General features: G+C 44.8%; 1 protein-coding gene across 1 annotated transcript in view; it reads left to right on the top strand.

The window, feature by feature from the left end:
- DNAH9 (dynein axonemal heavy chain 9) overlaps positions 1-26,388 on the top strand; it is a 210,216-nt gene that overhangs the window by 67,760 nt on the left and 116,068 nt on the right. The window contains exons 39-48 of the mRNA XM_052808369.1: positions 1,984-2,149; positions 3,030-3,132; positions 3,749-3,988; positions 12,974-13,135; positions 13,954-14,150; positions 16,748-16,910; positions 19,087-19,210; positions 21,279-21,421; positions 24,268-24,429; positions 25,407-25,640. Of these exons, the coding sequence (XP_052664329.1) occupies positions 1,984-2,149; positions 3,030-3,132; positions 3,749-3,988; positions 12,974-13,135; positions 13,954-14,150; positions 16,748-16,910; positions 19,087-19,210; positions 21,279-21,421; positions 24,268-24,429; positions 25,407-25,640 (1,694 nt within the window). The remainder of the gene's footprint in view (positions 1-1,983; positions 2,150-3,029; positions 3,133-3,748; positions 3,989-12,973; positions 13,136-13,953; positions 14,151-16,747; positions 16,911-19,086; positions 19,211-21,278; positions 21,422-24,267; positions 24,430-25,406; positions 25,641-26,388) is intronic.

The following is a 26,388-nucleotide window of genomic DNA, read 5'->3' as shown; positions in this document are numbered from 1 at the left end:
CTTCTTGATCAACAGCCAGCAGGCAAGAGGAATCACACTTGCTAAGTCTCGTTTGCAGTGACTGTTTCTTTCAGGTGCTAATTTGAGTATGTCAGGATCCCAGAGGCAGAGACATGGACCCTTTATTATTATTGTGAGATACGGCTTTGAATTAAAATGCAACTTTCATGAACATGTCACTTGATCCCCAGTAATTGCATTTCAGTGTGATGAATCTCCTGCATACTTGTTTAACCTCAAAAAGGGCTGATTTTATATGTTAATTAAGGACTAATTAAATTTAAATTAAATGCTTATTTGAAACACTTAATTTAACTTGCTACCAGAAATTTCAAATATTGTGGCTTTATTGAAGGGGGAGAGAGACTCCACTGAGGAAAGATTCATCATTTTTCTTAGCACAATTCATTCCTTTGTGCAGCAACTGTCTATGACAAGAAATCAGCTGAATTTTGAGTAGTGGGAAAGACAAGCTGTCTGCAATGCACCGAAGCAGTAAAAAAAAATGGTGTTTTAAAAGATTTGTGGTCTGAAAAAAGCAGAATATAAATCTTCCTTAATAACTTCTGCACATGATAATGAATGGCTTAAGTGTACATTTTCACAAGGAGATTTTTATAAAAATTCTCAGGCCCATTTACATTTACCAGTCTTCCCTAGTTACGAACAATTGCTACTTACCATGCTGCTCTACAGCACCTTATAGGTCTGTTGACAACCCAAAGCCATGTAAATGAAACAAATTCTGCCTCCATCTTCAGGAGGGCAGTGAGCTCCTGAGACCAAGGATGATCTCCAAGTAAGCGCATGGCAGAAAACCCATCCCAGGGTCTGGGCAGAGGAGAGCTGCTTCTGTTTGTTTTTCCACTTACTGAGTCAGTAAAGGTTGCTCGGGCTGCAATCAAAGGAATCAATAACCTATAAAACATTATGTGCAGCAATGTGGGGTGATTTTTATTAAATATCAGCCCAGCATTATAAATATTTCCCACATTTTATAATTTAGAGCAACACATAACCTCAGCCTTCTGCTAAAACAGATTAAAATCTTCCAAAGCTTTGAAATGAGAAACCTTTCTCTCCATGCTTTCCCTTGCTTATTCATGACCCCACTTAGAACTAGGTGGTAATTTGACAGCTTCTGTTGGAATTGAATCTTGTCACTTATCTGGAGGTTTGGGTAATGCTGGGGAGGGGATCAGAGAACTCGTGGGTATTTGGTGCATTTAAAGAAAAACATTACTTTGATTGTTCTGAAGATGAACAGGAATTTGTCCCCAAAATCACCTGTTTCTTTTTTCTAACAGAGGTAGAAAATGCACTTACATTCAGAAAATCAGCTTTGCTCATGGGCTTCTGTGCCCACAGCATCTTCCCAGCCAACTATTGCCTGTGTTAATGGTGCGGTCACTGTATTGCTGGGCAGGCAGCAGAGTATACTCACTGCTCTGTTGTACGGATCAGAATAACCTCAGCAAGCAAGTTTTATTTTAAAAAATTATGCAGAAGGGCTTCAGAAGGCTTTATGTTGCATGAAAAGCTTTTGTTTGCTCTGAATTAGACCTGTTTTGTAGCAGACTCTTAGTTTGTCATATTTTCTTTCAAAGGAGGAATTGAGAGCTTTCTGATTTGGGTTGAGTCAGGACGAAAAGCTGCCCAGGGGTCCCTGCCAGCCCTGTGCAGGTCTCCCAGCTGCTCTATAGCTGCAGCTTGGGGACAACCACTGTCCTGCTGGTGAGCAGCACCCTGTGCTGAGACCAAGTCTTCCTCCCCAAAAAGCAATAAACAGCCCAGATGCCAGCTGGAGGGGGCTGGGGGCTTCCCCCTGTGCTGCAAAATGAGCCCTGCCTGTCCTATGGATAGCCCAGCTCCTCCTGGTGCTGCTGTAGCTACACACAGCACAGCATTAAGCTGGGTTGAGAAATAATTTTTATTTTGCAGCAATGATTCCCCTGGTAGCTTAGCACCTCTGCCTCCATACAGGTGTGCTTGAGAAGCCTCTGGATAAAAAGGCTGGCAGAAATTACGGCCCTCCAGGTACCAAGAAGCTTGTGTACTTCATCGATGATCTGAACATGCCTGAAGTGGATGCTTACGGGACGGTGCAGCCCCATACGCTGATCAGGCAGCACCTGGACTACGGCCACTGGTAGGAGGCTGCTCAGGCTTGGTCATCCGAGACCTTTTTCTTCAGCTCCAGTGTTGGGGATGGGGTTTGAGAGGAAGTTGAAGTGCAAATCCCTCTTCCCATTCTGTGTTTGCCATCGCATCCTGCTGGGCTGGGCTGGAGCTTGCTGGGAGGCTCTGGGTGAACCAAGCTTTGTGGACCCTTGGGGTTTCCCCTGTCCCCAGCAAACAAACTCACTTGCTCATAGCCTGGTTGAGAGGAGCTTTGCTCTGCGCTTACTGTGGCTTGTGACTGTGGTCCCAGTGCAAAGCCTGCAAGGGGAGCACGATGCTCGGCCTTGGTGTCCTGAGATGCTGAGAGCGGAGGAAGGCCATGGATTTGGCCTCAGCTGGTATGAACTGCCCCTTCTGTGAACACCTAATATTGTTTTCACTCAGGCAGCAGCAAACAAGCATTTTCTAGGCAGAGGTAATTTAAAGGGAAAACAGTGACAGTGTTTTGGAAGGAGATCAGTGCATTTTACACTGTAGCCAGCAGTGCTGCATGGGACAGGAATATTTGCAGGTCTCCCCATGGGGAATGCAGGGCAGGGACTCAGCAATTTCCAGTCTCCTCAGCAGCAGTCATGCCTGAGCTTGGCCAAAAGCTTCCTAAGTATGGAGACAGTGGAATGGAGGCAGAAATTTTGGGCCGTGGGTGTCGGGGAAGTCAGGCAGAAAGAGGGCTCTGCTGTTTGCATGGGAGCATTGGAGGCATGGGGGGGAGGACGCAGCGTGCCGCGTGTCCCCTGCCAGGCACGTCCAGGCTTTCTGCCTGTGCTCTCAGCAGTGCCTGCCAGGGTGTTGCACACTTGGTGCTCCCTCTCGCAGTCACCATGCCACTGCTTTTGTTTTGCCCAAAGGTACGACAGGACCAAGCTGTCGCTGAAGGAGATCACGAATGTGCAGTACGTGTCGTGCATGAACCCCACTGCAGGGAGTTTCACCATCAACCCTCGTCTGCAGGTAAAGCCCTGCGCAATGGCAGGCACGTTGCTGGTTTTATTTTTGTGTGGATTATTTAAACATGAGGCTAGAAGAAAACCACTGGCAGATCCTGCTGTCATTTTATTAGTAGGAATGGCACGAATCTGTTGAGCGACTGTAATTCCTAATGGTGAAGCAGCAGACTTGCTCCCTTATTCCCTTGTTTGTTTTTCCTCACATTCTGCTGCTCAGTCAGAGGAAGAAGTCACAAGTTGCCAGCCAGCTTAACACCTACTTTCAGGACAGCCTTCTGGTTCATACAGACAGATTTTGCCTTCATTTAGCTAATATTTACCTCTGAAACATAGTTCATTAAAGCCTCTTGGTTTCTAAAATTTCCTGATGGAGCTGGCAGTATATTCTCATTAAAAAGAGGTGTGAGGAGGAAACCTAAACAAAGAAAACCACCCCCACCCCCACCCCCTAGTTGGAAGGGACTTTGAAAGATCATCTGGTGCAACCTTTCATGGGAAAGGGAACCTAGATGAGATTATTTAGCGTTGTGTCCAACCGCATCAAGTCCCCAAGGGCATTTTGCTTGAGAGGTGGTTTCCCATCTCTCTGACCTTTCCATGTCTTCCTTTCTCTTCCTCAGCGTCACTTCTGCGTCTTTGCTCTCTCCATCCCTGGTCAGGATGCCTTGTCCAGGATCTACAGCACCATTTTAATGCAGCACCTGACAAGTGGGAGTTTCTCTGGGGCTGTGCAAAAATCAGCTCAGCAGCTGATTGCCCTTGCCCTGGGACTGCATCAGAAAGTAGCTGCTACTTTCCTGCCAACGGCTATCAAGTTCCACTACGTTTTCAACCTGAGAGACTTCTCCAATATCTTCCAAGTAAGTGCAGTTGCTGTCCTGTGGCACTTGGAGCTTGTCCTGATGCCATGGTGAGCAAAACACAGTCTCCCACCTAGCAATGACACAGCATGTGTGTCCCCTGAGTAAAGGGGAGGACCTTGGGCCATTCCCTATTTCCTGATTGGTTTTGGAAGGATTCCAGAGCCATCACCCATGACTTTGAGGAACATCAGTTAGAAACCTATCTACTTTCCAGCCTCCTGTGGTCAACAGGGAGGGATGAACTGTTCCAGAAGGAGGTGCAGGTTTTGGGTGGGTTGAAATGCCCTCTGGCTGTAGAAGGGACCAACTGAAGGGAGCTTTGGGCTCCTGACTTCAGCACAATTAAGTGACTGTTCGTAAGTGTGATGGAGCTGGGATTTTCTTCGTAAGCCTCAGTTCCACATGTGTAAATGTTGGGATTAATGGCACTGCTCCACCACACAGGGAAATTATTTTATTGCACTGAAGCAGGTGGTGGATACTTAGTGGGCTACTGGCCCTGAAGATAGGAGAACAGTAACTAGTTCAACTGCTCTGCCTAGAGCCAGTACAGCTTGTTGACCTATACTGGCATGCCCTCTTAACTTTTCGATGGTCAGGTACTCAGCACGTGCATGAAGCATGGCATTTAAAGAGTTGATAAATAAATCAAAATCAGCTTTGACTTAATTGCTGAAACTGAATTACCACTGGAGCTACTTCTGTATCAAAAGGAAGTTGTTCAGCTTTAGAAATGTTTTCTTCCAACAGTGGAGAGATTTTTTATTTCTTTTTTCCCCAGAAATCTCATGCTTTGGAGCAGTAAATATTACTGCTCAAAGAGCCTTTCAGAGTTTAAGGCTGATCAATAAAGTTTGAGAAAGTTCTCAGCAGCCAAATCAAGAGGTTTGAAACATGATAACATGTTTTAAACCCCCAGTTTGTAATTTGTTGCTGTCCTTATTAATGTCTGTTTTACAAAGTATGTACTGAAAGTTCAGTGCCTTGTGGTCTGGTCCATCAGACAAGAGTTGTAGTAATGACAGGCAATGGGAAATCCAAGAACAGGACCTTGAAAAAGTTAATAACTCCATTGTGTCAAGAAGGAATCAGACCTGTCACTTCTGCTCAGCTAAACATCAGCAGCCTTTGACGTTAGATGTGGGTCATGTTAAATCCTGGCTTCTAGTTAATCTGTGCTTTGAAAGACAGAGGGAGAGAAAAGCAGCATTTCAATGGGAAGCTTTAATTTTAACTGTAGTCTGCTTGAAAGGTGCTAAGGTCCTGGGGTATTCGAAAATGTCCTGCCAGATCTAGATGCTGGGCTAGAGGGTAGGAGCAGTGACAGGAGCTCAGATGGCTTTTCGTTTATCACATGGCTGCAGGAGTGGGGGAGTCTGGCTCCTGGGTCTCATAATGTTTATTTAAATTGTCACTCATTTTTTCTTGAAATCCTTTCTTGCCTTTTGCTATTCATTCTTGATTATTTCCTTACCTTAAATATTTGCGGGTTTTTGAGATCTCCTGATTTCCTGTTTAGCTCTGCTGGAACACAATTTTTTTCTTGAAATTGAGTGTGGAAGAAGCTCTGGACTCTGGGAATGCATTTCCATGTGTTGCATTTGTTACATCTTCATAAATTCATAATTTAGTTCAAGTTCTCTTGTCCAACCCCCTGCTCAAGCAGTGCCAATTTCAAAGTTAGGTCAGGCAGGCTGATCAGACAAATTTTGAATGTTTCCAAGGCTGGAGTTCCCATAGCCTCCCTGGCCCTTGTTGCACTGCTAAATCTACTATGGTGAAGTTTATATATTTTTATTTCGGTCGGAATTTCCCTTGCTGCAATTTGAGTTTGTTACCTCTTGTCCTTTTGCTATGCACCTCCAAAAAAAAATTTGGCTCAGTATTCTCTGTAACTCCCCATTAGGTAGTTGTAGACAGCAGTAAGACTTCCCTTCACCTTTTCCCTCGGCTGAACAAACCCATTTCTGTCAGCCTTTCCTTGCATGTACTGTGCTCCACCGTTTTACGATCTTGGTGGCCTCCACTGAACTTGCTCCAATACATCAATGTCTTGTACTGGGGGACCCAAGAGTGCATTGAACTTCACACAGCTTTTCTCCAGCCTGTCAAGGTCCCTCCCTTTGGTGTAATAACTTCTCCGCTTGGTCAGCATCATCTGCAGACCTGCTGAGAGTGCACTGCCCAGGTCATGGAGAAAGACATTAAACGGTGTTGCCCTGGTACCAACCCCGGAGGAACATTGCGGGTAGTTGGTCTCCAGTTAGAGCTTTGAGCCTGGTGGTCCAGCCAGTTCTCACCCCACCTTGCAGTCTACCCATCTGGTCCATGACCCTTCATGTGATGCTATCTGGAAAAAAAAGAAAAGAAAAAAGAAAAAAAAAATAAAGGGGGAAACACCCCCCCTTCCCCCCCAAAATCAGGGCCATCTGAGTTTCCTCAGCCTGGGGGAAGATGGAGAATTGGTGGATGTAAGACTTGTAGGTTGGTGCATAATGCCTTTTTCAAATTCCTTTTAATCCTGGACAAGCAATCAAACACCGGGTGCATAATAGCTGCATATATAAAAGGCATTTGGGGATTGCTGTTTTATCAGCTATTCTGTAATTATACAAGCAGCCAATGCTAACTATTAAAGGCACAAACCATGTGCACATTGCAGCTGTGGAGGAGTCAGCCCCTGGACTTGCTGCCACTGTACTGTGATACTGCTGGCTCTGCACAGGTCATTAACAATGGCTCCATTTGCAATCTGTCCAGTGGCTCTGTCATTATCATACTATATTAGATATTAATACTGTACCTAAACATTTAAGTAGGGCCTTACAAATCCAGCTTGATTCTCCTTGTCAAAACTGCCTGACAGCTCTTATGACAAGGATCCCTGTGTTAATTGTCTCATTACAAAACACTCCAAGAACCTGTATCTCAATTGCTGCAGCTAATGAACAATGAATTATTTTGGACTTGGTATGCATGCGAGTTCCTTGCGCAGAACAAGGAAGACTGCCCCAAAACAAGTCAGCAGCAGTTGCTTTCAGCGGACAGATACGGGTACTTACTGCTTTCACGTTTTTCCTTCTGCACCCAATACCTATTGCTGCCTGGCCTGATCTGATCAGGCTGATGTCTGTGTTGCTTGGTGCGAGGGTTCAGCTGAAGGTGACTCCAGAAGGTGTTCACTCCAAATGACGGCAAAATGCCAGAGGGATTTGTCTAGACAAATAAAAGTATTGGTGAAACCAAAGGGAAAAAGAGCAAGCTATACACCCAGGGGTAGAAGGCTCGACAGGCAACAGTGGATTGACTTTGTCAAGCACTGTTCATGTTTGTCCTGACTAATTGGAATGATCATCTCTGGAGATCTGAGCATCTTCAGTGGGATTCCTTTCTGCCTGGCTAGTCGTGTCCTCTCCCTCTAAAGAGAATAATGGGCATTTTTGTATGTAGTTCAAGTTCAGCTCATCCTCAGAGAAACATAGAGAAGAACTCTGAGGGACTGTGCTTCTGAAGCACCTCATTCACTGGAGGTGAAAGGAGTCTGAGGTGACTGTCCTATTGTCAGACATGGGCACTTTGCAGGTCTCAGGTGGGATTTGGCTCCAATTTAAGATGCTCAGATTCAGGTGTGTGAGGATATCTAGGTTCATCCAAGGCTGGGGAGGCCAGAATACTGTCCAGCTCCCCCTGCCAGGGACACAGGTGTGGTTTCACTCTGTTTCCCAAGTGTGGGTGTGTAGTGCTTTTTGAAACATGTCAGGACATCCCACCTGGGCTCCAGTGGCTGTACAAGGACACAGGTGTCTTCCCCTGTTGTATCTGCCTGCTCCCTGTGGCTGTCTTGTCTGAACTGCTTGAGCTGTGTTGCTTTTGAGGCTCTCTTGGCTGTAGAGTAGGGGTCCCCCGAGATGAACCACCTAGTTGTGTTGACTTGGGAAGGTTGTGGGAAATTCCATGTATTCCCCCACATCAATGATTTTATCCACTTTCTCACTTGATTTTTGTCTCTGGACTTCACCTTTATCAGGACAACACTAAATGCCTCAGCGTTGTACTCAGTGGTGCCACTGCTTCTTCTGGCATCAGCTGGCCTAGGGCCATAGGGCAACACTTTGGTTCAGGTCCTCACCTAGAAATAAGCCGGTCTCTCTTGTGTGGCACCAGGGTAATATGTATATGCCTACTGTGGGAGGGCTGGCTCCACAAAGGGGAACACGAGTCTCCAGGGAGGTAGGGACTGGCAGAAGGGCTGTGGGTGAAGAAGGGGAACCAAAGAGAGAAGGAAGCAAGCACCAGGAATGGTTTCTCTGATGAACACACGAACACAGGTCACTGGTGGCCTGGAAACCCACTAGGGTCTGGATTGAGGGACGCTCTTTCCTGATTTTGAAAAAGAATAACAAGGGGCCTCAAAAATCTGTGATCATCTTCAACCCCCCAGGCTCATGGGCTGGTTTTGAATGGTTACAGAAGGCTCAGCAAGTACTGTAAAATCTGGCTGTAATAAACCAGCTTAAATTTGCTGTCACATCTCACTGGAAACGTTTGGGAAACTGGAAACCACAGTCCAGGATGATGGGCAAGAAGGGGCTGGAGTAAGATTAGGCAAGATCTGCAGGAATGGCAGCCCTGGCTCCTTGTCCTTGGACTATATTACTTACTGTTACTGATGTTACTGTTGCAGAGGCAAGGTCACCCTTCAGTTCTTTATAATCCTTTGGGCATATCAGAAGGTGTTGTCAGTTACTTTCTCTCTGTAGCGGGTCCCATCTGTGGTTAAAGTCCGACACTACTTTGCCTTGCATTTCTATGGCACCTTTTCATGCCTCTGGGTCCCACCATGCACTGCAGAGTTAAATTGATTGGTACGCTCCAGGCAATTTACCCTTGATTAAAGAAGACGGGTCTCTGCAGTGACAGAGTTGTGGATTATGCTTTTTAAAAATATATTCCCTGCTGGCTCACACCAGAGAAAACCCTGTTGCTGTCTTTCTTTCCATCTGAAAGGGTTACCATGGTATTATGCTCTAAATTATATCTGTCATCTCTGTAAAATAATAATCATAGACTCAGCAGGGTTGTATTTTGCTTTTTATTCCCATTTCCAACAAGATTTTCAAGCAGCATGTCACATTAAGATCTGCGGCAGTTGAGGAAGAACGGCCTCTATCTCTTCCTGACAGCAAGATGATAGCAGTGGCTCTGGCATGCCTTGCTCCAGCTTCGCTTCGCCTCCACACGGGCTTTAGCAGCCGGCAGACTTCACGCTCCTTTGCACGGGGAGGAATTTTCATATTTACCCATGGCTGAACTTGCCAAAGAGCCCTGCAAACTTCAGGCTTGCAAACACTGAAATGCACCTTGTGTGTTGCTGGCTGGTGTGTGGCTGGAGAGGGGGGACAGCAGCGGCTGCAAGACTGGTGCAGGGTCAGCAGCACCTTCACTTTGTTCCTTGGTCTGGCGCGGTTGTTTGGCATCACTTAGCCTTGGGCTTGGTTGGGATCTGGTTACCTGAACCAGTCTGGTTTCAGAACTTCCCCCTCCTTCTGTCTTACCATCTCTGCTATTTCTCTTCCTAACAGAGATCCAGACGCCAGCGGCTGGGTATGGGCTGCTCCATCATACGCAGCAGCCACAACACTATGCGGTGCCAGTGGAGTGGCTGGAGCCCCTTGTCAATCCTCCCTGATAAGCATATTTTAAAATCGGTACAATACCTTTAAATAGGACTTTGGGTTCATGGCCCACACGCTGTTGATAGTAATGCTGTGTTTGTCACCATTTTCGTGTCATTGCTGTCCCCAAAGTGCTGAGGCTGCTCCAGGAGCCCCAAGAGTAACATCAGGGGGGAGGAGAGCAGGGTGCTGAGTCCAACAGTGCAGGACAGCTAGAAAGGGGTCACTACGCTGCACAAATTATTATTTTAAATGTTCTTTAGACTGCAAAGAAAGAGAAAAAGTAATTTATTTTTCTTACCTTTTTATGCCTGGGAGACTTTCTGTTCTGTCACCTGATCACCCCGTCCGTGGGAGCTTGTTAACTCTTCACATTCACCCATGCACTTTCCCTCCCCGTGCAGGGGAAGCTGTGCTGTACATCCTGATGCTTCCCTCCCGTCCCCTCACTGGGCTACCCACAGCAGCACTAGCAGGAAGCCAGCCCGCTGGCAGGGAGCCTTGCAGGATGCAGAAATTAAGCAGTGGAAATAATTATCAACTTAGCAAGCCTGGTGTCCAGGATTCACATTATGTTGCTTCAGACCTTGATTTCTGGACCTGTCTTATAGTTTTGCAGGTTTTACCAGAATGGCTTGAACGTTTCTGGTGGTGCTTCTTTTTTTTTAAACCCAAACATTCAGCTTCTCTCTACATTTAGTTTTCATTGTGTTCTAGGTAGCAGTATGCAAAGTCTTTGACTTTCCATGGTTGTCCTGTATGTGCAGAGGCCTCTTCTGTTTCTATTTTGGCTATCTATGTGCAACATATTTCCATGTAGAGATGAAGTATATACCTTTCTTCCACGTATGCCCCTAAGAGCTTGTTAGGGTGCAAAGAGAAAGAAAAAGTTAAATGTCTCTCTCCACTGGACCATCTGACCATATGACTTTGAATATCTTCTTTGAAGAGCTACTCTATTACCAAAAATAATTTAGCTGTGTGATGTAGGACTTGAACATACTGTGGGCAGTACCAGAGCTATGCATCTTACTATAGAAAAATAAGCGATCCTTTTATTTGTGGGTGGCTTCAAATTAAATCTAGAGCACCTGAACTTATAGATGAAGAAAATTATATTGCATGGAAGCTGGTCTTTTATGGAAGGCTTCTGAGCTTTTGGGGGGAACTGATGGTTGTGGAGGGGGATACAACTGAAGAGAGCTGCCTGGAGTGTGTGGCTGTGCTACATGGTTTTTGGAGACCATTCCTTGTCAGAGGATAGTGATAACGCAGTGTTCAAGGTAATGCTGTGGGCTCAGATTCATTAATGGAGACACAGTGGGAATTGTTCTGCCCTGGGCCAGGGCTACTAATTGCCCAGATGTGCTGATGTATACTTGTCACTGTTTGCAGAGCTCTGATGGGCGGCAGAAATATCTCCTGGACTTCCCTCAGCACAGCTGTAGTGGGTGCAGAGCCCATGAGGTCCTTCTGGGAGGAGACACACATCCTGACAGGCTGACAGGGTCATGGCTGCTCTTTACTGTCCTCCTTTTCATGGAGATCATGGGAAAAATCCAAGCAACTGGCTGAGGTCAAGTCCTGCCTTGTCAGAGCCATGACAGCCCGTCTCTGCTAGCATGTTGATGCGTGACGGCAACAAGTCTTGCTGGGATGATTAGCATATTCCTTGTTTCTGTGCCAAATATGCATCATCTCCTGGGGTGATTATGAAGCTGCTGAGGAGCCTGTCACTCAGAATTACTCGGTAATAAATCCTGATCTGATGAGTCTCAGCTGGAGGGTGGTGGTTCCCTGCAGCCCAGTGGCGATCCCCTTGCACCCTGATGGGCACAGCTGCTCCTCTCAGCAAAGGCCACTTCTGGCGTTTTGCTATTTTATCGCCAATGTCATGATATTTGATATCATTGTCCAGAGAAGCCTCAGTGTGGCAGGGAGGGTTTCCTAACCAGCTTCTGGCCTTCCTGGTGAGGAGGAGAAGCTGAAAGATTTGGCTGAAGTACAACCTGAGGACTCAACAGCCAGATCGATAAAACTTGCATTGGTGTGGCAAAGGGCAAGGGATTATCCATTTTCTTTTTTTTTTTTTTTTGATGTTGGCACCACATCCATCGCAGATGCAGTGACCCATGACCACGCATCCTTTGTGCATTCCAGCTGTAGATGCTATGACCTCCCCTGGAAGCTCAACCTCACACACGGAGTAACCCCATTGCTCTTTGGGGATGCAGCTGGTTGTGTTCATGGAAGAGCCTGGTAGCCCTGCTGAGAGGAGTGAGGAGGGTCAGGTTTGCAAAGTGAGAAAAGGAGAGATGTTCAGGTGTCAAGTTAATAAACTGATTGCAGATTTGTGAAGGGTGGATTTTCTTCCCTCTGAGGTAGCCTTACGTGTGCTTGCATCAAGAACACAACAATTTTTGTGGCTTGGGGTGTCTTTATAGTGACTGAGTCATTTTTTTAAATTTATTTTTTTAAATCAGTTTAGGACCTGATGGGTTTCACTTTTCTCTCTTCAAGTTGTCAGATCTTCTCACTGATTTTTTTTCTGAAATAAATAAAATAACAATTTGGCACCTGTAATGACAAATGTGAAACCTAAATTATTTGAGCCATGGGCCAGTGAGCTGAGAGGGACTGCTTTACATTGCTTTTAAAACATTTTATATTTTATGTATAAATAATTAGATGTTAGGAATAAAATCTGTCTGTTTAATTCATGCCATTGAAAACCCTGTGTGCTGTTAATAGGCTTAGTTATAGGCAACACCTCTTTGAAATATAATTCTTTTATGCATTTTAATAGAGTTCATGGTAAACATACTGTGATAAGCAGACAGCAACTAATATTTCCTGCAGGCAGAATGCACCTAATTAAAATTAATTGATTAAAAAAAAAATCATCGCCACTAAAATTTCCAAACTATTTTTTCTTCTTAACAAAGCACCCATGGTGTGGTGTCGGGATGCAAAAAGCCGCACGTCTGGGCTGGTGCCTGACTCTGCATGCGCTTTGCTGCTGAGATCAGGACCACCAGCCGAGCCAGGCTGCATTGGGGATGCTGTTTGGGGTATTAAAATGACTATAATGAATATAAACTGCTTTGGGAGATTGGGAGTAACAAAGGGCATGTTCTCCAGGGGCTGTTGAGTAGGGGCTTATTCAGAAGTTCAGTTGCAGGTTTCTATAATAACTCTGCATTTAGAGTGATTCAGCCCTATTCTAGCGTGATAGCCTGGATGCTGAGGGTGAGGTTAGTCCCTTAGGGTCAAGATGGGGTTTACTTACTGTCTCTGCTCTCCACAGGGCCTTCTGTTCTCTACCCCTGAATGTCTGAAGCAACCCCAAGACCTAGTGAAACTCTACCTGCATGAGTCAAACCGGGTGTACCGGGATAAGATGGTTGAAGAAAAGGATTATGGTACCTTTGATAAAATCCAGCTGGAGATGGTGAAGAAATTCTATGATGTAAGTATTGAAGTTCATAACTGTGATGATAACATACATGCTTACAGGAAAAAAAGTTCTTTGGGAAAGCAAAGTTTGCCCCAAGGTCTGACCATCTCTCACTTGCCTGGAGGGCAATGCTCTTGCAGGAGCAAAATCTCTGTCATCCATATCCTGGGCTGCCAGTGTTGTGATATGGGTAAATGATGCACTCCATAAGGGCATTGGGGAGAGGAGATTTGGGCTCTGTGAATAATTAAATTCCTTTATTTAAGTGCTTTGAGTATCATGTGGCAAAAGCAGGAGAAGGGTCAGATCCCGGGTCTTGATGGGAGCAAAGTGAAATGCAGGCACAAATCCCTAGTGCTTTCCCTTTTTCCAAAATACCTTTCAAATGAAAGCTCTAGACTGGCTTTTCTTCAGGCCTGGTATCACCCAGAAGTGCTGCCATATGAATCACACAAGTATCACTGAAGTGATAAGTAGTGCAGACAGCACTTTTTACTCCAGGTGTTATCATTGTCCATGCAACAGCCTAATGCTATGGCTACTGCTGGAGGGCTTTTCTTGTGGCCACATTCTCTTACGGTAATGAGTTGAGTTTTTGTGATTTGCAAAAAGTTGTCAGAGCAAAAGAAGTCAGTACTGGGGATTTTTCCTTTCCCCCTCTTTCCCTCTTGTCCCTCTTCCCTCTTTTCCAACAGGCAGGTGCAACTATAGGGGCATAAAAAGGCATTTGCTGGAACACCATACTTTACTTGGAAAGATGGCATAGAGCTGCCATGTTTTTTCCTATACTTGTTATATACATATATATTTTTTTTTTTTTTCTTTGACAGGACATTGAGGAAACTTTAGAGCAGACCAAGCGAATGAATGTTTATTGCCATTTTGCTAAAGGCATCGGTGAACCCAGCTATAGGTCAGTTCCAACCTGGGAGGAGTTGAACCAGATTCTTGTGGAAGCCTTGGACAACTACAATGAAGTCAATGCTGCCATGAGCCTGGTACTATTTGAGGATGCCATGTGCCATGTGTAAGGGGATTTTCTGGCTTTATGGTCTCATCATAACATTTATCTATGCAGATTGCTTCCATGAAGTTTCCTGGAGGATGTAGGTATCCATAATTATAGCTGATGGAGCTGGAGGTGTGCAGAAGCTTCATCTGCCCGTGTGGTGTGTCCAGTACAAACACTGCGCTGCTTCTGTAGCTGGTGTTTGGAGGGCACTTTTGAAACCATGAGGATGCCTGGGGCTGTCAGATGGAGGGACTGCATGCTGGTGGTTATTTTGAAGTCTGGTTGCTGTTATGATATCATTGGCCCTTGATGCTCTGCATATGGCATGAACGTTTATTGTACATGACAATGTTCAAGTGCTTTATTGTCTTCACTTGACAGCCAGCTGCAGAACTAGCTATACTGGGATTTCCCTAAATGCTTTCACAACTGGTTTAGAGCCATGTTTACACAGGTTCTTAGTGGGATTTTCAAATGTATATAAAGTGATATTATGTGCATTCAGGCTACTAGTTTAAATGGATTGAGGCATTTAAACTGCTTTGATCCTTTCAAAATCCTGCTTTCATTTAGATGCCTGGAGGTCCAGATGGATTCCCTTTGGAAACTGGACATGTGGGACTATATGAAAATAGCAAGCCTCCAGTCAATAATTACAAAGCTATTTACATGTTTGTGGTATAGATAGTGAGGCATACCTCCAGCTTTCAAATATGATTTAAACGCTTGTTGGGAATCCCAGCAGAGACAGACTGATTTCTGCATGCTGAAATGCAGATCTGGCCTTAGATCACTTCAGAAGATGGACCTGCCCTGTAAATCATAGTTTTAACTCATTTTGTGTGAAAACATTGTATCAAGAGGTGCAGATTTGTGACTCTAATCTAGAAGGAAGCCGCTGTCCTGCTGCACACCAGTGCGGGTGATTTCAGTTCTTGCTGGACCTGGCAGCCTAATGCAGTTACTCTCACATAAATTAAAAAAATATATATAAAGTGCTACTTCTTTTAACTAGCTGTTTAACCATTTCTGTTCTGAGAGCTCAACAACCTGTTACTTTTGCAGTGTAGTGTGCCAGCTATGCTGGAGCACATTTTCCCTTATAGTATGGGCATTTATTTCTTTGTATTAATGAGTCATGTGCAACCTGATGTCCATAGGTGTTTCTGCTTGCATTGCTTGCAGAAAGGTGACAGTAATATTAATCTTGTGTTCCATTTGCACTTTACTTAAATTGGGATTTGCAACAAAGCGTGGCACTATCCCTCCAGTTAATATTGTGAATAATGAGGAAGGCAAAGTTTGAGTATTCAGCATGATTTTCACTGGAGCTGGGTGAATTTCATTCATTGCATTTGGAAATCGCATTTTGCTGAAATACACAACTTATTCCATCTCAAACAGGTTATGAATGTCAGCTTGAATTTGCTGAAAATTTTCAGTTGGAAAAAAAAGAAAAAAAAAGGAAAAAAAAGGAAAAAAAGAAAAAAGAAAAAAAAAAGTAAAGGACTTAATTTCTGTAAGGAAGTGGGAGATACCTGTCAGTCATCTCCTAATCCAGGGCTCGTTGTGCACATTCACAAAGCATGCAGCCCCAGAGAGCACATCAAGGGCACAGACCACACTGTCATCTTTGGGGAGAGCTAGCCTAGAGAATTGAAAGCGGGAACACTAAAGCTCTCCACACAAACTGGATTGCTTTTCTGTGTATAATTTCACAATCGGTGGTAGTCTGTGCACAGATCATGAAGTACTTGAGTTGTAATAAAGCAGTGCGGTATTTCTCGCAGTCTTATTTGAAAAATTAATTAGATTAGTCTAGGAAAATACTCAGGGGAGCTGAATAAAGGCAATGCTGTGAAGAGGGGCATGGTGCTTGCATTTAAGACAGGGCAGTGAGGTTTTCACAGGCAGGATCCTCTAAATCTCCCTCACTTGGGATTTTAACACATGGGGATGTCAGCAACTGCTTAAAGAGAATAAATTGGAGGCAGACAGAGATAACCATGCAACTCTCAGACAGGACAAGTGAACAGACCTGGAAAACAATAGCAAGTTCATTTTAAGAGTGAGAAAATCACACTCTTAAGTAGTGGTGGTTTGGATAAATAAGAAACAGGGACTGTGTTTTCCAGAGAGGTTTTATGCTGTTCTAGACATAAATGAATATGCTTTAATGCATAGCAGGACTCTTCACCTGAACATGAACCCCGAATGCTTTGTGAAGAGAAACCTTTACTGGCGAGGTGTATCAGGGCCTTGAATTTTATTCTCAGTTTTTGCATGTCGATATAATGTGCTTTTTCCCTTGTCCTCCCTGCAAAGATGTCCAGGCCTTCACCTTAAAATAGTTCGGTCCAGCAGGACATGGCAGGTGGAAAAGAAATTGGACACAGTCTGAATTGCCACCAAACTATTTTTTTCATCAGCTACGTCCTTTGTATAGGTCTCAGCAGAGATGGGGATTGATTGCTGACATGTCTCTTAGATTGACATTTTTCATCCCATTCAGAATACAATTACTTAGTGAATAAAATATGTATTGAAAAGCACCAGGCAGAGAAGAAGAAAAATACTCTTATTAATGAGAGATTTTGTATGCTTCAATTTAGTTGCCGCATCAACCGTATCCTGGAGTCCCCCAGAGGAAACGCTCTCCTGGTTGGCGTGGGCGGAAGCGGCAAGCAGAGCCTGACCAGACTGGCAGCCTTCATTAGCTCTCTGGAGGTTTTCCAGATCACTTTGAGGAAAGGGTATGGGATCCCTGACCTGAAGGTAGGTGACTTTTAAAGCTGAGGTGGAGGGGAAGGAACTAAAAAGCAGAAGTTGCCCTGAAAACTTTGTCTTGTTGCAAATTGAGTGACACTGTTGTGAAGATACTAAAAAGCTCCAGACACGATATGGAACTGCGGGGAGGAGCAATGCTTCTCGAAAGACCTTGCTGAAGCATGTCTGCACAGGAGTGCAGGCAGACCTGATGTCTTCTGCCAGTCCTCTGAGCTGGCCAGGCCTGAGAGTGTTCCAATGCAAGGCTTAGTGTCAACGTTGGGCTGAGCTAATGAACACAGCAGTGTGGACATCCACTTCATGCTTGTTCAAGAAACCATAAAGGACCAGAAAATGTCTATTTTATTATTATTTCTAATTAAACCAAGATATGGTAATTAGCTCATCTGTGAGGTGCCTGTTGTGGAGTGATTTGGAGGTGGAAAAGGAGCAGGAGAGAGTAGGAGGAGAGTTCTCAAATCGTATCCAGTTCTTCCTCTGCCATTTTGTATAAGGGAGGGACTGAGTTGATGGTAGATGGTTCACTATAGACAACATGTTCCTGTGCTTATATTTCTGCACAGGCTAGTGAGCTTAGGAGTTATAAATTAACATTTTAAAATATCACTGCAATGGTTTAAAAGCATTTTAGCTGCTGGCAAAATGATTCTCATTAAAAATGTTGTAAAAATTACAGTCACGTTAACTTCACTCTGTTCTGCCTGGGAGACATGATGGCCGATGAACCCTGGGTTCCTTCCCCATCAGTGGCACCACCTGGTGACCTGTGGTGGTGTACAAGTTGTTTTCATCATGTCGCACAAGCCTGTCCCACCATCCGTTGGGTATTTTCAGCTCTCCTCTGTGTTTTTCAGGCCCACTTGTAGGATTTTCTAGCTCCTACCTGCCTATTTATTGCAGAAGCCTGCACTCCCATCTAGGAATATAGTTTGATACCGGCATTAATAAACTTGTTTTCAAAGCATCTCTTTGCTTCTCTGTCTATGGAAGAGGAAGATAATTTGATGTTCCCTTCACTCTGTATTCATTTTCAAATAATTTATGAAATATGGAGTAATTTTTTTTCTCAGATATGGAAGAGCAAGATGGTGACAGATTACCTGTCTCCCATTGGCCCCTCCTGCTGTTATAATTGATCTAATCCAAATTTCCAGTGATGAAAGTAACAAATGATTCTTTTGGAAGAAGCATGTGTGTTTGCTGAATTTCTAAGTTTCTGCAACGTTGGTCAGTGCTTTCCTTCAGGGTCCCCTGCATGTCTTGTATCTTGCCTGGAGGGGCAGGAGGGGAAGGATGGAGTTTGAGCTGGACGATGGTGTTTTTCCCATCTCATGAACAACTTGGATTTCAAAAAGATGGTGTCCTGCATTAGGAGGACACTCTCCCCTTTGAAATGAAACAGCTTTTCCATGCGATCAGGCTCTCTGTCAGCATCACTGCACTGAGTGGGAGACTGAAGAGTGAGTCCCTGCTTAGACTGTGGAAGAGAAGGAAGAAATACACAACTGAAAAAATCCATGTTTGCACAAGGCATCCTCCTCCCTCACAAACAAAAAAAATGTCTTGCAGCACGTCAGTTAAAAAAAATAAAGTAAAATTAAAAATTATTCATGTATACTTGTGAAACCAGAGAAGTCTACAGCATGGGGATACCAAAGACCAACATTTCCAGTCACTGCTGTCTCTCCCAGTCCCTGTGGTCCTTCAGCCTCCCTGTGTATGTGACTTACTGTACGCACAGCCCGGGGCAGAGTAAGACTTTATGAACTCCCGTTGCAGTCTCCACAACCAGGGATTGCATGGATGTCTTCAGCCACATCCATTGACCTCTAAATGTTTCAGCCACAGGCATTTCCCTTTGTCTAGCGGTGCTGGCCAGGGCTTTCTTCTCTTTTTTGTATTATACAGACCTGGGCATAATGTCAAGTCTTACTTGGTAATGTCTTACAATGATGATAGTGATAAAATCTCCCATATAACCTGGAAGGCTCAGCCGTGAAGATGGAGAGTGGCCAAAGTGCAGTTTCATGCTAATTAATTGCAATTGCTTTGTTCTCAGTTAATGGGAAGATTCTGAAATATCCTGCTGGTAGGTGTGGTACCTAGCCCGTGCTTTGCAGAATGTAGGCGCAAACCCTAAGTCCACTTGCTTTTCAACCTCCAGGCAGACCTGGCAAACCAGTACCTGAAAGCCGGTGTGAAGAACATAGGCACCGTGTTCTTGATGACTGACGCGCAAGTGGCAGATGAGCAGTTCTTGGTGCTGGTGAATGACTTCTTAGCATCAGGTACATCTCTTGTTGCTTTGATTTCTCCTCTCCACCTTTTCAATGTGTTTTTGCTCATGGTACCATCTGTAGTTCCAGAATATACAGAAGGGCAATATATGAAGTAAGCTAGAAGATACATGGGTTAAGCTCTAGAATAAAAGCAGTGCTAAGGTCTCCTTGGTGAGGATACACTCCATCATCTGGTAGATTTTTTCTTTCTCTGATGTCCTATACCCAGTTTTTCCATACTTCATGGTATACTGCATATGGTTGTTAAGTGATGTGTCTGTTGTGATATTACAGCTGAGGATACAGCCGAAGGAATGTATTGACAGATGAGGAGTTGGACCTATGGATCCCGTGCATCCACACTCTAGTTGCCTAATAAAATAAGGTTGCTCCTGGCTAGAATATTTGAGTGGAGTATCTGCAAGCTGGTGGATGATGCAAAGCCACCAGATGACCGTGTCTGTGTGTATCAGCTAGCTGCTTACCCCATCCCAGTCCTTTTCCTCTCTATGTTTCCAGATGCATTTACATTTTTGAGTTGTTAATTGCTGAAACAATTGCAGAATAGTCAGTCTACATGCCAATGCTCTCTTCCCTGCAGAACATGGCACAAGTATGTGTGGATGAGCACTCCCTGTGTCAGTTGTGCTGCAGCTACAGTGCACGTAGGAGTGTGCAACTGTGTCACTGTGACTGCACTAAGTAACCCAGAGTGGGCATATTCCCCAGGCTCCCTGGTAAATCACTGCTACTAACTGCGTGCCACTTGTTGCCTTATTTATGAGTCAGCAGTGGGAAGATACCAGCTGGTTCAGGTGACCTCCATGGATGGTGAGGGGTGGAGAGTTGACAGCACAGTGGAGCGACAGTTTGTGAGTTGACATATGGGGCTATAAATTGGCCAGATGGTTTCAGCAGCAAACAAGCCCTGCCTGTGATGAATTTTTAACCAGGATTAAGGACAGGGGTTGTTGTGGAGGGCTGTGGGTATCTCCCAGCACCTCTTATGCATGGCATAGACAACACAAAAATCTCATGACTCGAAGTAAAGCTCTGCAGTGTCCTGCACCAAGGGGCAGGCCAAGCAGCCTGGCTTTGGGTTGTCCAGGTCATCTTACGGTGGCTTTGAAAGGTGTTATGTTTTCCTGTGGTTGCTATGTGGGGAAGTGGGAACAGATCAGAGGTCCTCACTCAGGGTCCAGGGAGGCAGCGCAGAATTGCAGCTGGGCTGAGGAAGGGACCATGCAAAGATTGTGACTTTCCATGATGTGAGTTAGTGCTGCCCAGCGGGTGCGGACTGATGGGTCTGGCTGCTCTCTGCTATCTGCATGCTTGTTTTTCCTGCTTGTTTCACTTCTTATCATTCACTAAGAAGCTAGAACAAAATATGTATTTTAGTTTTTCTTATAAATGAACAGATTTCTGATTAGTGTATTTTCCTAAGTGATTAGTGCTCATATTGACAGTATCTCACTCAATAATGATGATTTCAATCAAATCAGAAGCCAGAAAGGAAGTGAATAGGTGATAAATTAAGGAACCACTAAAAAAATATTTGGTTGGGTACATTTTTGGCAACCAGTTGCATAACTATTAACTTTTAAACATTTTTAAAAGATATCTAACTTTTAAAATGTTTTGGTGATCTGGGAGTTATTTGACCACTGCTGGAAATGGCATTGAACAGCTGCAGAAATTGTACACATAACTAATTCATTTGCAAAACTAAAATGATTTCATTAGCATGTATAGTATATTAGGTATTTGATTTTTTTTTTTGCAATCTAATTAACACTGTAGATCTGAAAAAAATGGACTTTCTGTACTTTGACTCTATTCTATATTTGTTTACTTTGTGCTTTTATAAGAAAGTTCGCTCTCACAAGTGTTTATTTTTTAACAGAATGACCTTCTGTGCCACTTACCTGCTGCTGGGGCCCGTGGGCACCCGGCGCAATGATTTATCTGGAGGAAGGGGCTTCCCTGAGCCCCTGAAGAGGGAGGCAGCCTCTTCACTTTGCTCTAAGACTGCAACAAAATCCAGAACAGTAAACCAAAACGTGCCCTCTTCTTTTAGGTGAAATCCCTGACCTCTTCCCTGATGATGAAGTTGAAAACATCATCAACAGTGTGAGGAATGAAGTCAAAGGCCGGGGGCTGGTGGACTCCAGGGAAACTTGCTGGAAGTTTTTTATAGAGCGTGTTCGACGACAGCTGAAGGTGAGACAGGCTGGGGGAGTTCAGGTCCTCACCACTGACCCTGGTGCAGGGGCACAGGGTACAGATGCTTTGGGCTACCTTGTAGGAGGTCAGACTGCAGCCTGAAAGGCTTTTCTACCTGTGCATGATGTGAACTGTGATTCTCTCAGCAAGTAGTACTAAAGTGTAGGAAATGCTGTCTGTTTTCACCACTTCTTGGGCTTTAGAAAGCACTATGGGAGCTGAAAATTTTCTTTCAGGATCTGAGCAGGACCAGCCTTTCCATTTTCAAAGCCATGCACAGGGGTTTAACTGGGGTGCATCAGGACTAAGTCTTGGTGCTTGGAAAAGTTGCACAGGGGATCAGTCTTCATGTTGTTGATAATCTATAGCCAGAAGAATTAAAAAAACATTATCTTATAAACAGAGTGCCAGGAACTGAGTGGGACACAACGTGCTTACAGGCTTTCTTCCACTGCAGCCCATATTCCAGCATAGAAGGGCCTTATAAATATGTCCTAAGATCCCAATACAGTTTCAGGACTTCCCAGGTATGCCCAACACGTGGAGAAAGTACAGTGCAAGAAGGAGCTGGACCCTTCCAGAAGGTATTTACCCATCTGCAGGACTGTACAGTGCTGCAGTCCCAGAGCAGGGAGGTAGGGTGGGAATGAGTGAAGACTTGATCTTTGCTTAATGAAAACATATCCTCCTTCTTACTCACTGCTTTGTCTGTGTCAGTGGAACATGTTCACTGAGGGAGGGTGGCCTGTTCCCTTTTTGATGTAGGTAGGTACATGTTTAGGATAGGGAACAGCCAGAGAATTGATTTTTGAGGTAAAATCTGGGGATCATGCCACAGGAGATCAAGCCCAAGGAGAGGGAATCCAGTTCTCCTCTCTCTCCCTCTCCCAGTGTAGAGGGGAGTTTCTGATTAGTGCTGATGCTGTTTTGTAGCTCTTCTAGCACCTTGGGCGTCTTCTGCCTGGTGTCCCTCCCTAGATATATTCCTGTTAGCTATTGAGGTACACTGGAAGGGCAGCATGAATGTGATTTACTTGAGGATGATCCCTTTTCCTTGTCTGCCCTTCTCCTTAATGGCGTGTTAGAGCAGATGGATGGGCTCAGCCAGGAAGCACTGTTTATTCTCCCCAGCGTTTTGTGACAGCATCATGCGCTGTGCAGAAAGCTGATAAATCTGTTGCTGGTCCAGGGCATGCTGGACCTCTGGGAGCAGCACAGGAGTGGGGCTTGGCCCAGCGGAGCATGAGCACCAACATACCTTCTGCCTCAGGGTCTTGAGAGAGAGTAGTGTAGGTGCAGAAGAGGGCTTTTGTACATGGATAGCTTCCCAAAGCTTGTCTGACCCTGTGAGAGCAACATAGAGGTGCCTGAGTCTCATGCTTGAAGGTGTAGGAAGGATTTCTATGTGTGTGAGCATGCAGTGGCCATGTCAGAGGAGCAGAAGCTCTGAGTTCAGCTGCCTCTTCTGAAATGGAAGCGAAAGTGGTTTTGTTACAGGCTGGCTTTTGCAGCTTCTAAAAAACAGATCTTAGCTCATCGTGGAGGTGGTGACACCTTATAGAGACGGACGTCTGAGCCGACAGCACCCTGCCCCATGGTGCTTGCAAGGCTGTGCGGGTACCAGCCAGGGTTAACAAGTGGGAGAGGGATGATGTATTGAGTGAGATATGCTGCTTCCCAAACCAGCCCTTGCTCAGATATTGCTACTTCATTGCATGGTGGGAACTTGCCCATGTCCTCCTTTGCGCCTGATGAGCAGAGCTGGTAAATCCCTCTGCAGTGGACTTGCAGGAAAAGGGCTGCAATGAATGGTGGTGGCAGGTTTTGGTCCTTAGGTCTTATTTTGCTGTTAAAGCTGGTGGTGGGGCAGGGAAGCGGAAAGGTACTTCGCCTTGGCCTGACTTTACACCCTGCGTGAGGTGTTTCCTTTTGGAAAAGGGAGAGCTTGTACCTTCCTGAGAGGAGCTGAGCAGGCTGGCTGTGGGGGAAGGAGGCTCCCAGCCTGCAGGGAAAGGCAGGTGGGTGAGGGAAGGTCACTGAAGACTGGAGGAAGGAGAAATGCTGCAGGTCTGGGAGGGTGCTGAGCAGGGGAGTAACAGCCCCTTGACCAGGCCCCAGAGTAATGTGAAGAGAGATTTCCCAGAGACCCACGAACACTGTATGATTTGCTGCAACTCAGAACCTTTTAGCAGCTGTTAGACTAAGAAAAAAGCCTGAAAGGCAAAGGACCTGCTCCGCAAAAATGTAGTGAGCAGGGAAAACGCATTCACAAATGCTATTATTTCCATTCAGCTTTGTTTTCTGGTTTCTCTATTTTTAAAAAATTCTCATTCTGGTAAAAGCAGATTTTGAGTTTGAGCCACCTCAACCCTTTTCAATGGTGGCTTTCAGGGAGAAAATCCAGGCAGTCCTGTGGTCCTGCCAGGAGAATTTAGATCCATTTACTTTAATTCCTGGTTGCACCACTTGAATCTGGATGCCAGTTCCCTGCCAGGCGAAGCTTTGTGTCACTGCTAGAGCAGGGAAGGGTGGTTATATTAAACCCCGGCTGCAGCCTTGAAAGTGTGCCAGGCTTCTGCTTCTGACCATAGCAATGCTTAACACCACTGCTTGTTTTTATTGGAGAGAAAAAAATGTGTTTACTGCTAGATTATGCCTTTTCCAGGCCAGGCTTGCTGGCCTGAAGTGCAAGGACTCAAGGATAGAAGTTGCTGTACCCTTAGCTGGTGGTGTGAGATCTTCCATTGGAAGTGGCTGGTACCGTCCGGGCTGGGCTACATGGCTAGAGCTGGTGCCTGCTCCCGGCCATACCTTCCCACCTTCTCCTTCCTTGGATTCTACAGGTTGCATTGTGCTTTTCGCCTGTCGGTAGCAAGCTGCGCGTCCGCAGCAGGAGGTTCCCCGCCATCGTCAGTTGTGCAGCCATAGACTGGTTCCAGGAGTGGCCACAGGAGGCCCTCGAGTCCGTCAGCCTCCGCTTTCTGCGAGAAACAGAGACCGTGGAGGTGAGCATCTCACCCACAGGCATCTGTGGGTGCCTGAACTGTGCCTGGATTTGAGTTCCTCTGCGGGGTGCAGGCGGTGGCCACCCCTGGCCGCACGGTGCTGGTGGCAGCCAGGTGTGACCTCGTCCCTCTGTTCAGTGCAAGCAGTGACTCACACAATGAGGACAGTATTGCAGAGAGGGTTTGCTCACCTTTATTGCCCTCCAACACTTATCCAGGACATCTGAGAGACTGTTCAGAGAGGAATTACTGGTAGCGCTGTAGTGCATTAAACTTAATCGAACCATGCTTGAAATACAGTCCAGGCTTTTCAGAGAGGGGCATGGATCTTAGCAGAAGTACGGCCATGGGCACTACGCTTGTGTGTGTTTGTACACTGATAGTATTGCCAGTGAAATGACTGCTTTGCTAGTAAGAGACGCAGCTTACAAATCGATGCAGAAAATAACCTAATACTTACGATTATTGCAGAGAACATACGCTTTTCTCTCCGTATGCGTGTCTGAGCGTCTGTAATTCTCAAGGGCAAAAATGTGTCAAGTTCTCATTGATGACAACCTGCTACTAGACTAAAAGAGATTTATTTCTGTTTATTTAGCTTTTCTGGGCAGGATTTTGGAAGAATAAAGTCTACAAAGTTTCTTTTTATGAGTGTGCACTTTCCCCATTTGTACAGAAGAAAAGCTCAAATTTATACTTAAAAGGCTGTTATTTTTTAGAGCTGAATGCTAGAAAAATTGCTTGGAATAAGATAAAGTATGAGATAAAAAGATATAAAAAGTGGTATAAAGTACACAAGCAGGCAAAGTTATTTTAGAGATAACAAATGAAAAGGGATCAACTTAGATGTTACATCCTGGATTTTGCTGCAGCAGAATAAAAAGTTAATAAATTCCTTTATATACAGCACAGGTCTGTGTAATATATAGTTGTTCTGGTTAAAATAGTTTCTCCTTGTCTTCTCATCTTACCTTTAGGATTCAGTGAAAGATTCAATAAGCAAATTCATGGCCTATGTCCACACAAGTGTCAACGAGATATCCCGATTGTATCTGAGCAATGAGCGACGGTATAACTACACCACTCCGAAGTCGTTCCTTGAGCAAATAAAACTCTATCAGAATTTGCTATTGAAAAAGGGCAAGGATTTAAAAGCAAAAATGGAGCGGCTGGAGAATGGCCTGGAGAAGCTCAACAGCACATCTGCACAGGTAAGCAAACCTTTTGGGGTTAAAAGCTGATGGTTTTCCTCTTTTCTCTGTTAGAGACATCTTTGCATCCTGGCTCAAAGGAAAACTTTACAGGCTGAAACTGTACAGGGTGTAAAATACGTGCTAGATCCTGGCTCTAGTCTGGCTTGAACTGGGTTCCTGGAGGAGCAGAAGTGATGTTCTGTGCCGGAAAGGAGAAGGGAAGAGATGTGTGTCCAGTCTCTGATGTTTGGGTGGTAACCGTGAAAGATCACGGTAAGTAAAATGAGATAGGGATCCAGCTGGCTGTGTACATCTTCTTTTAATGGTTAAATTTCAGCTGTGGTGACAAAATAGCTTATAAAATACAGGAAGATCAATGATTTTTGGAGTTGCATCCAGGAAATCTACAATAACTTCAGCAAGAATTCTCTCTTTCAAACTAAATAGAGCATCCTTTTCAAATAAGGCTGATGTTCATTTTTCCTTGCATTAAGCTATGCATTTTTAAGGAAAACTAATGCATGTCTGAAATGTGGGTTAGCCATCCCAAAATCCCCCTGTTAAAGAGCAACACTGGCACTCTTCTGTGGTAATGACTAGATGTTGTTCTGAGTATTTCGCAAACGTCTCTGCAGTGACACAAACTGCCTTTTAGAGCTTTGCTGTCTACATCTGTTGCTAAACTCCCATTTTTCAATCCATTTCATATTCTATTAACTCTTACAAATGCTCACTTACAAGCTTCTACTGTGGCAAATGGGCCACT

The sequence above is a fragment of the Harpia harpyja genome, chromosome 14 (genome assembly GCF_026419915.1).
Source record: "Harpia harpyja isolate bHarHar1 chromosome 14, bHarHar1 primary haplotype, whole genome shotgun sequence".
In the NCBI taxonomy this organism is placed as follows: domain Eukaryota; kingdom Metazoa; phylum Chordata; class Aves; order Accipitriformes; family Accipitridae; genus Harpia; species Harpia harpyja.
The sequence above is the reverse complement of the archived record's forward strand: the minus strand, read 5'-3'. Positions and strand labels throughout refer to the sequence as shown.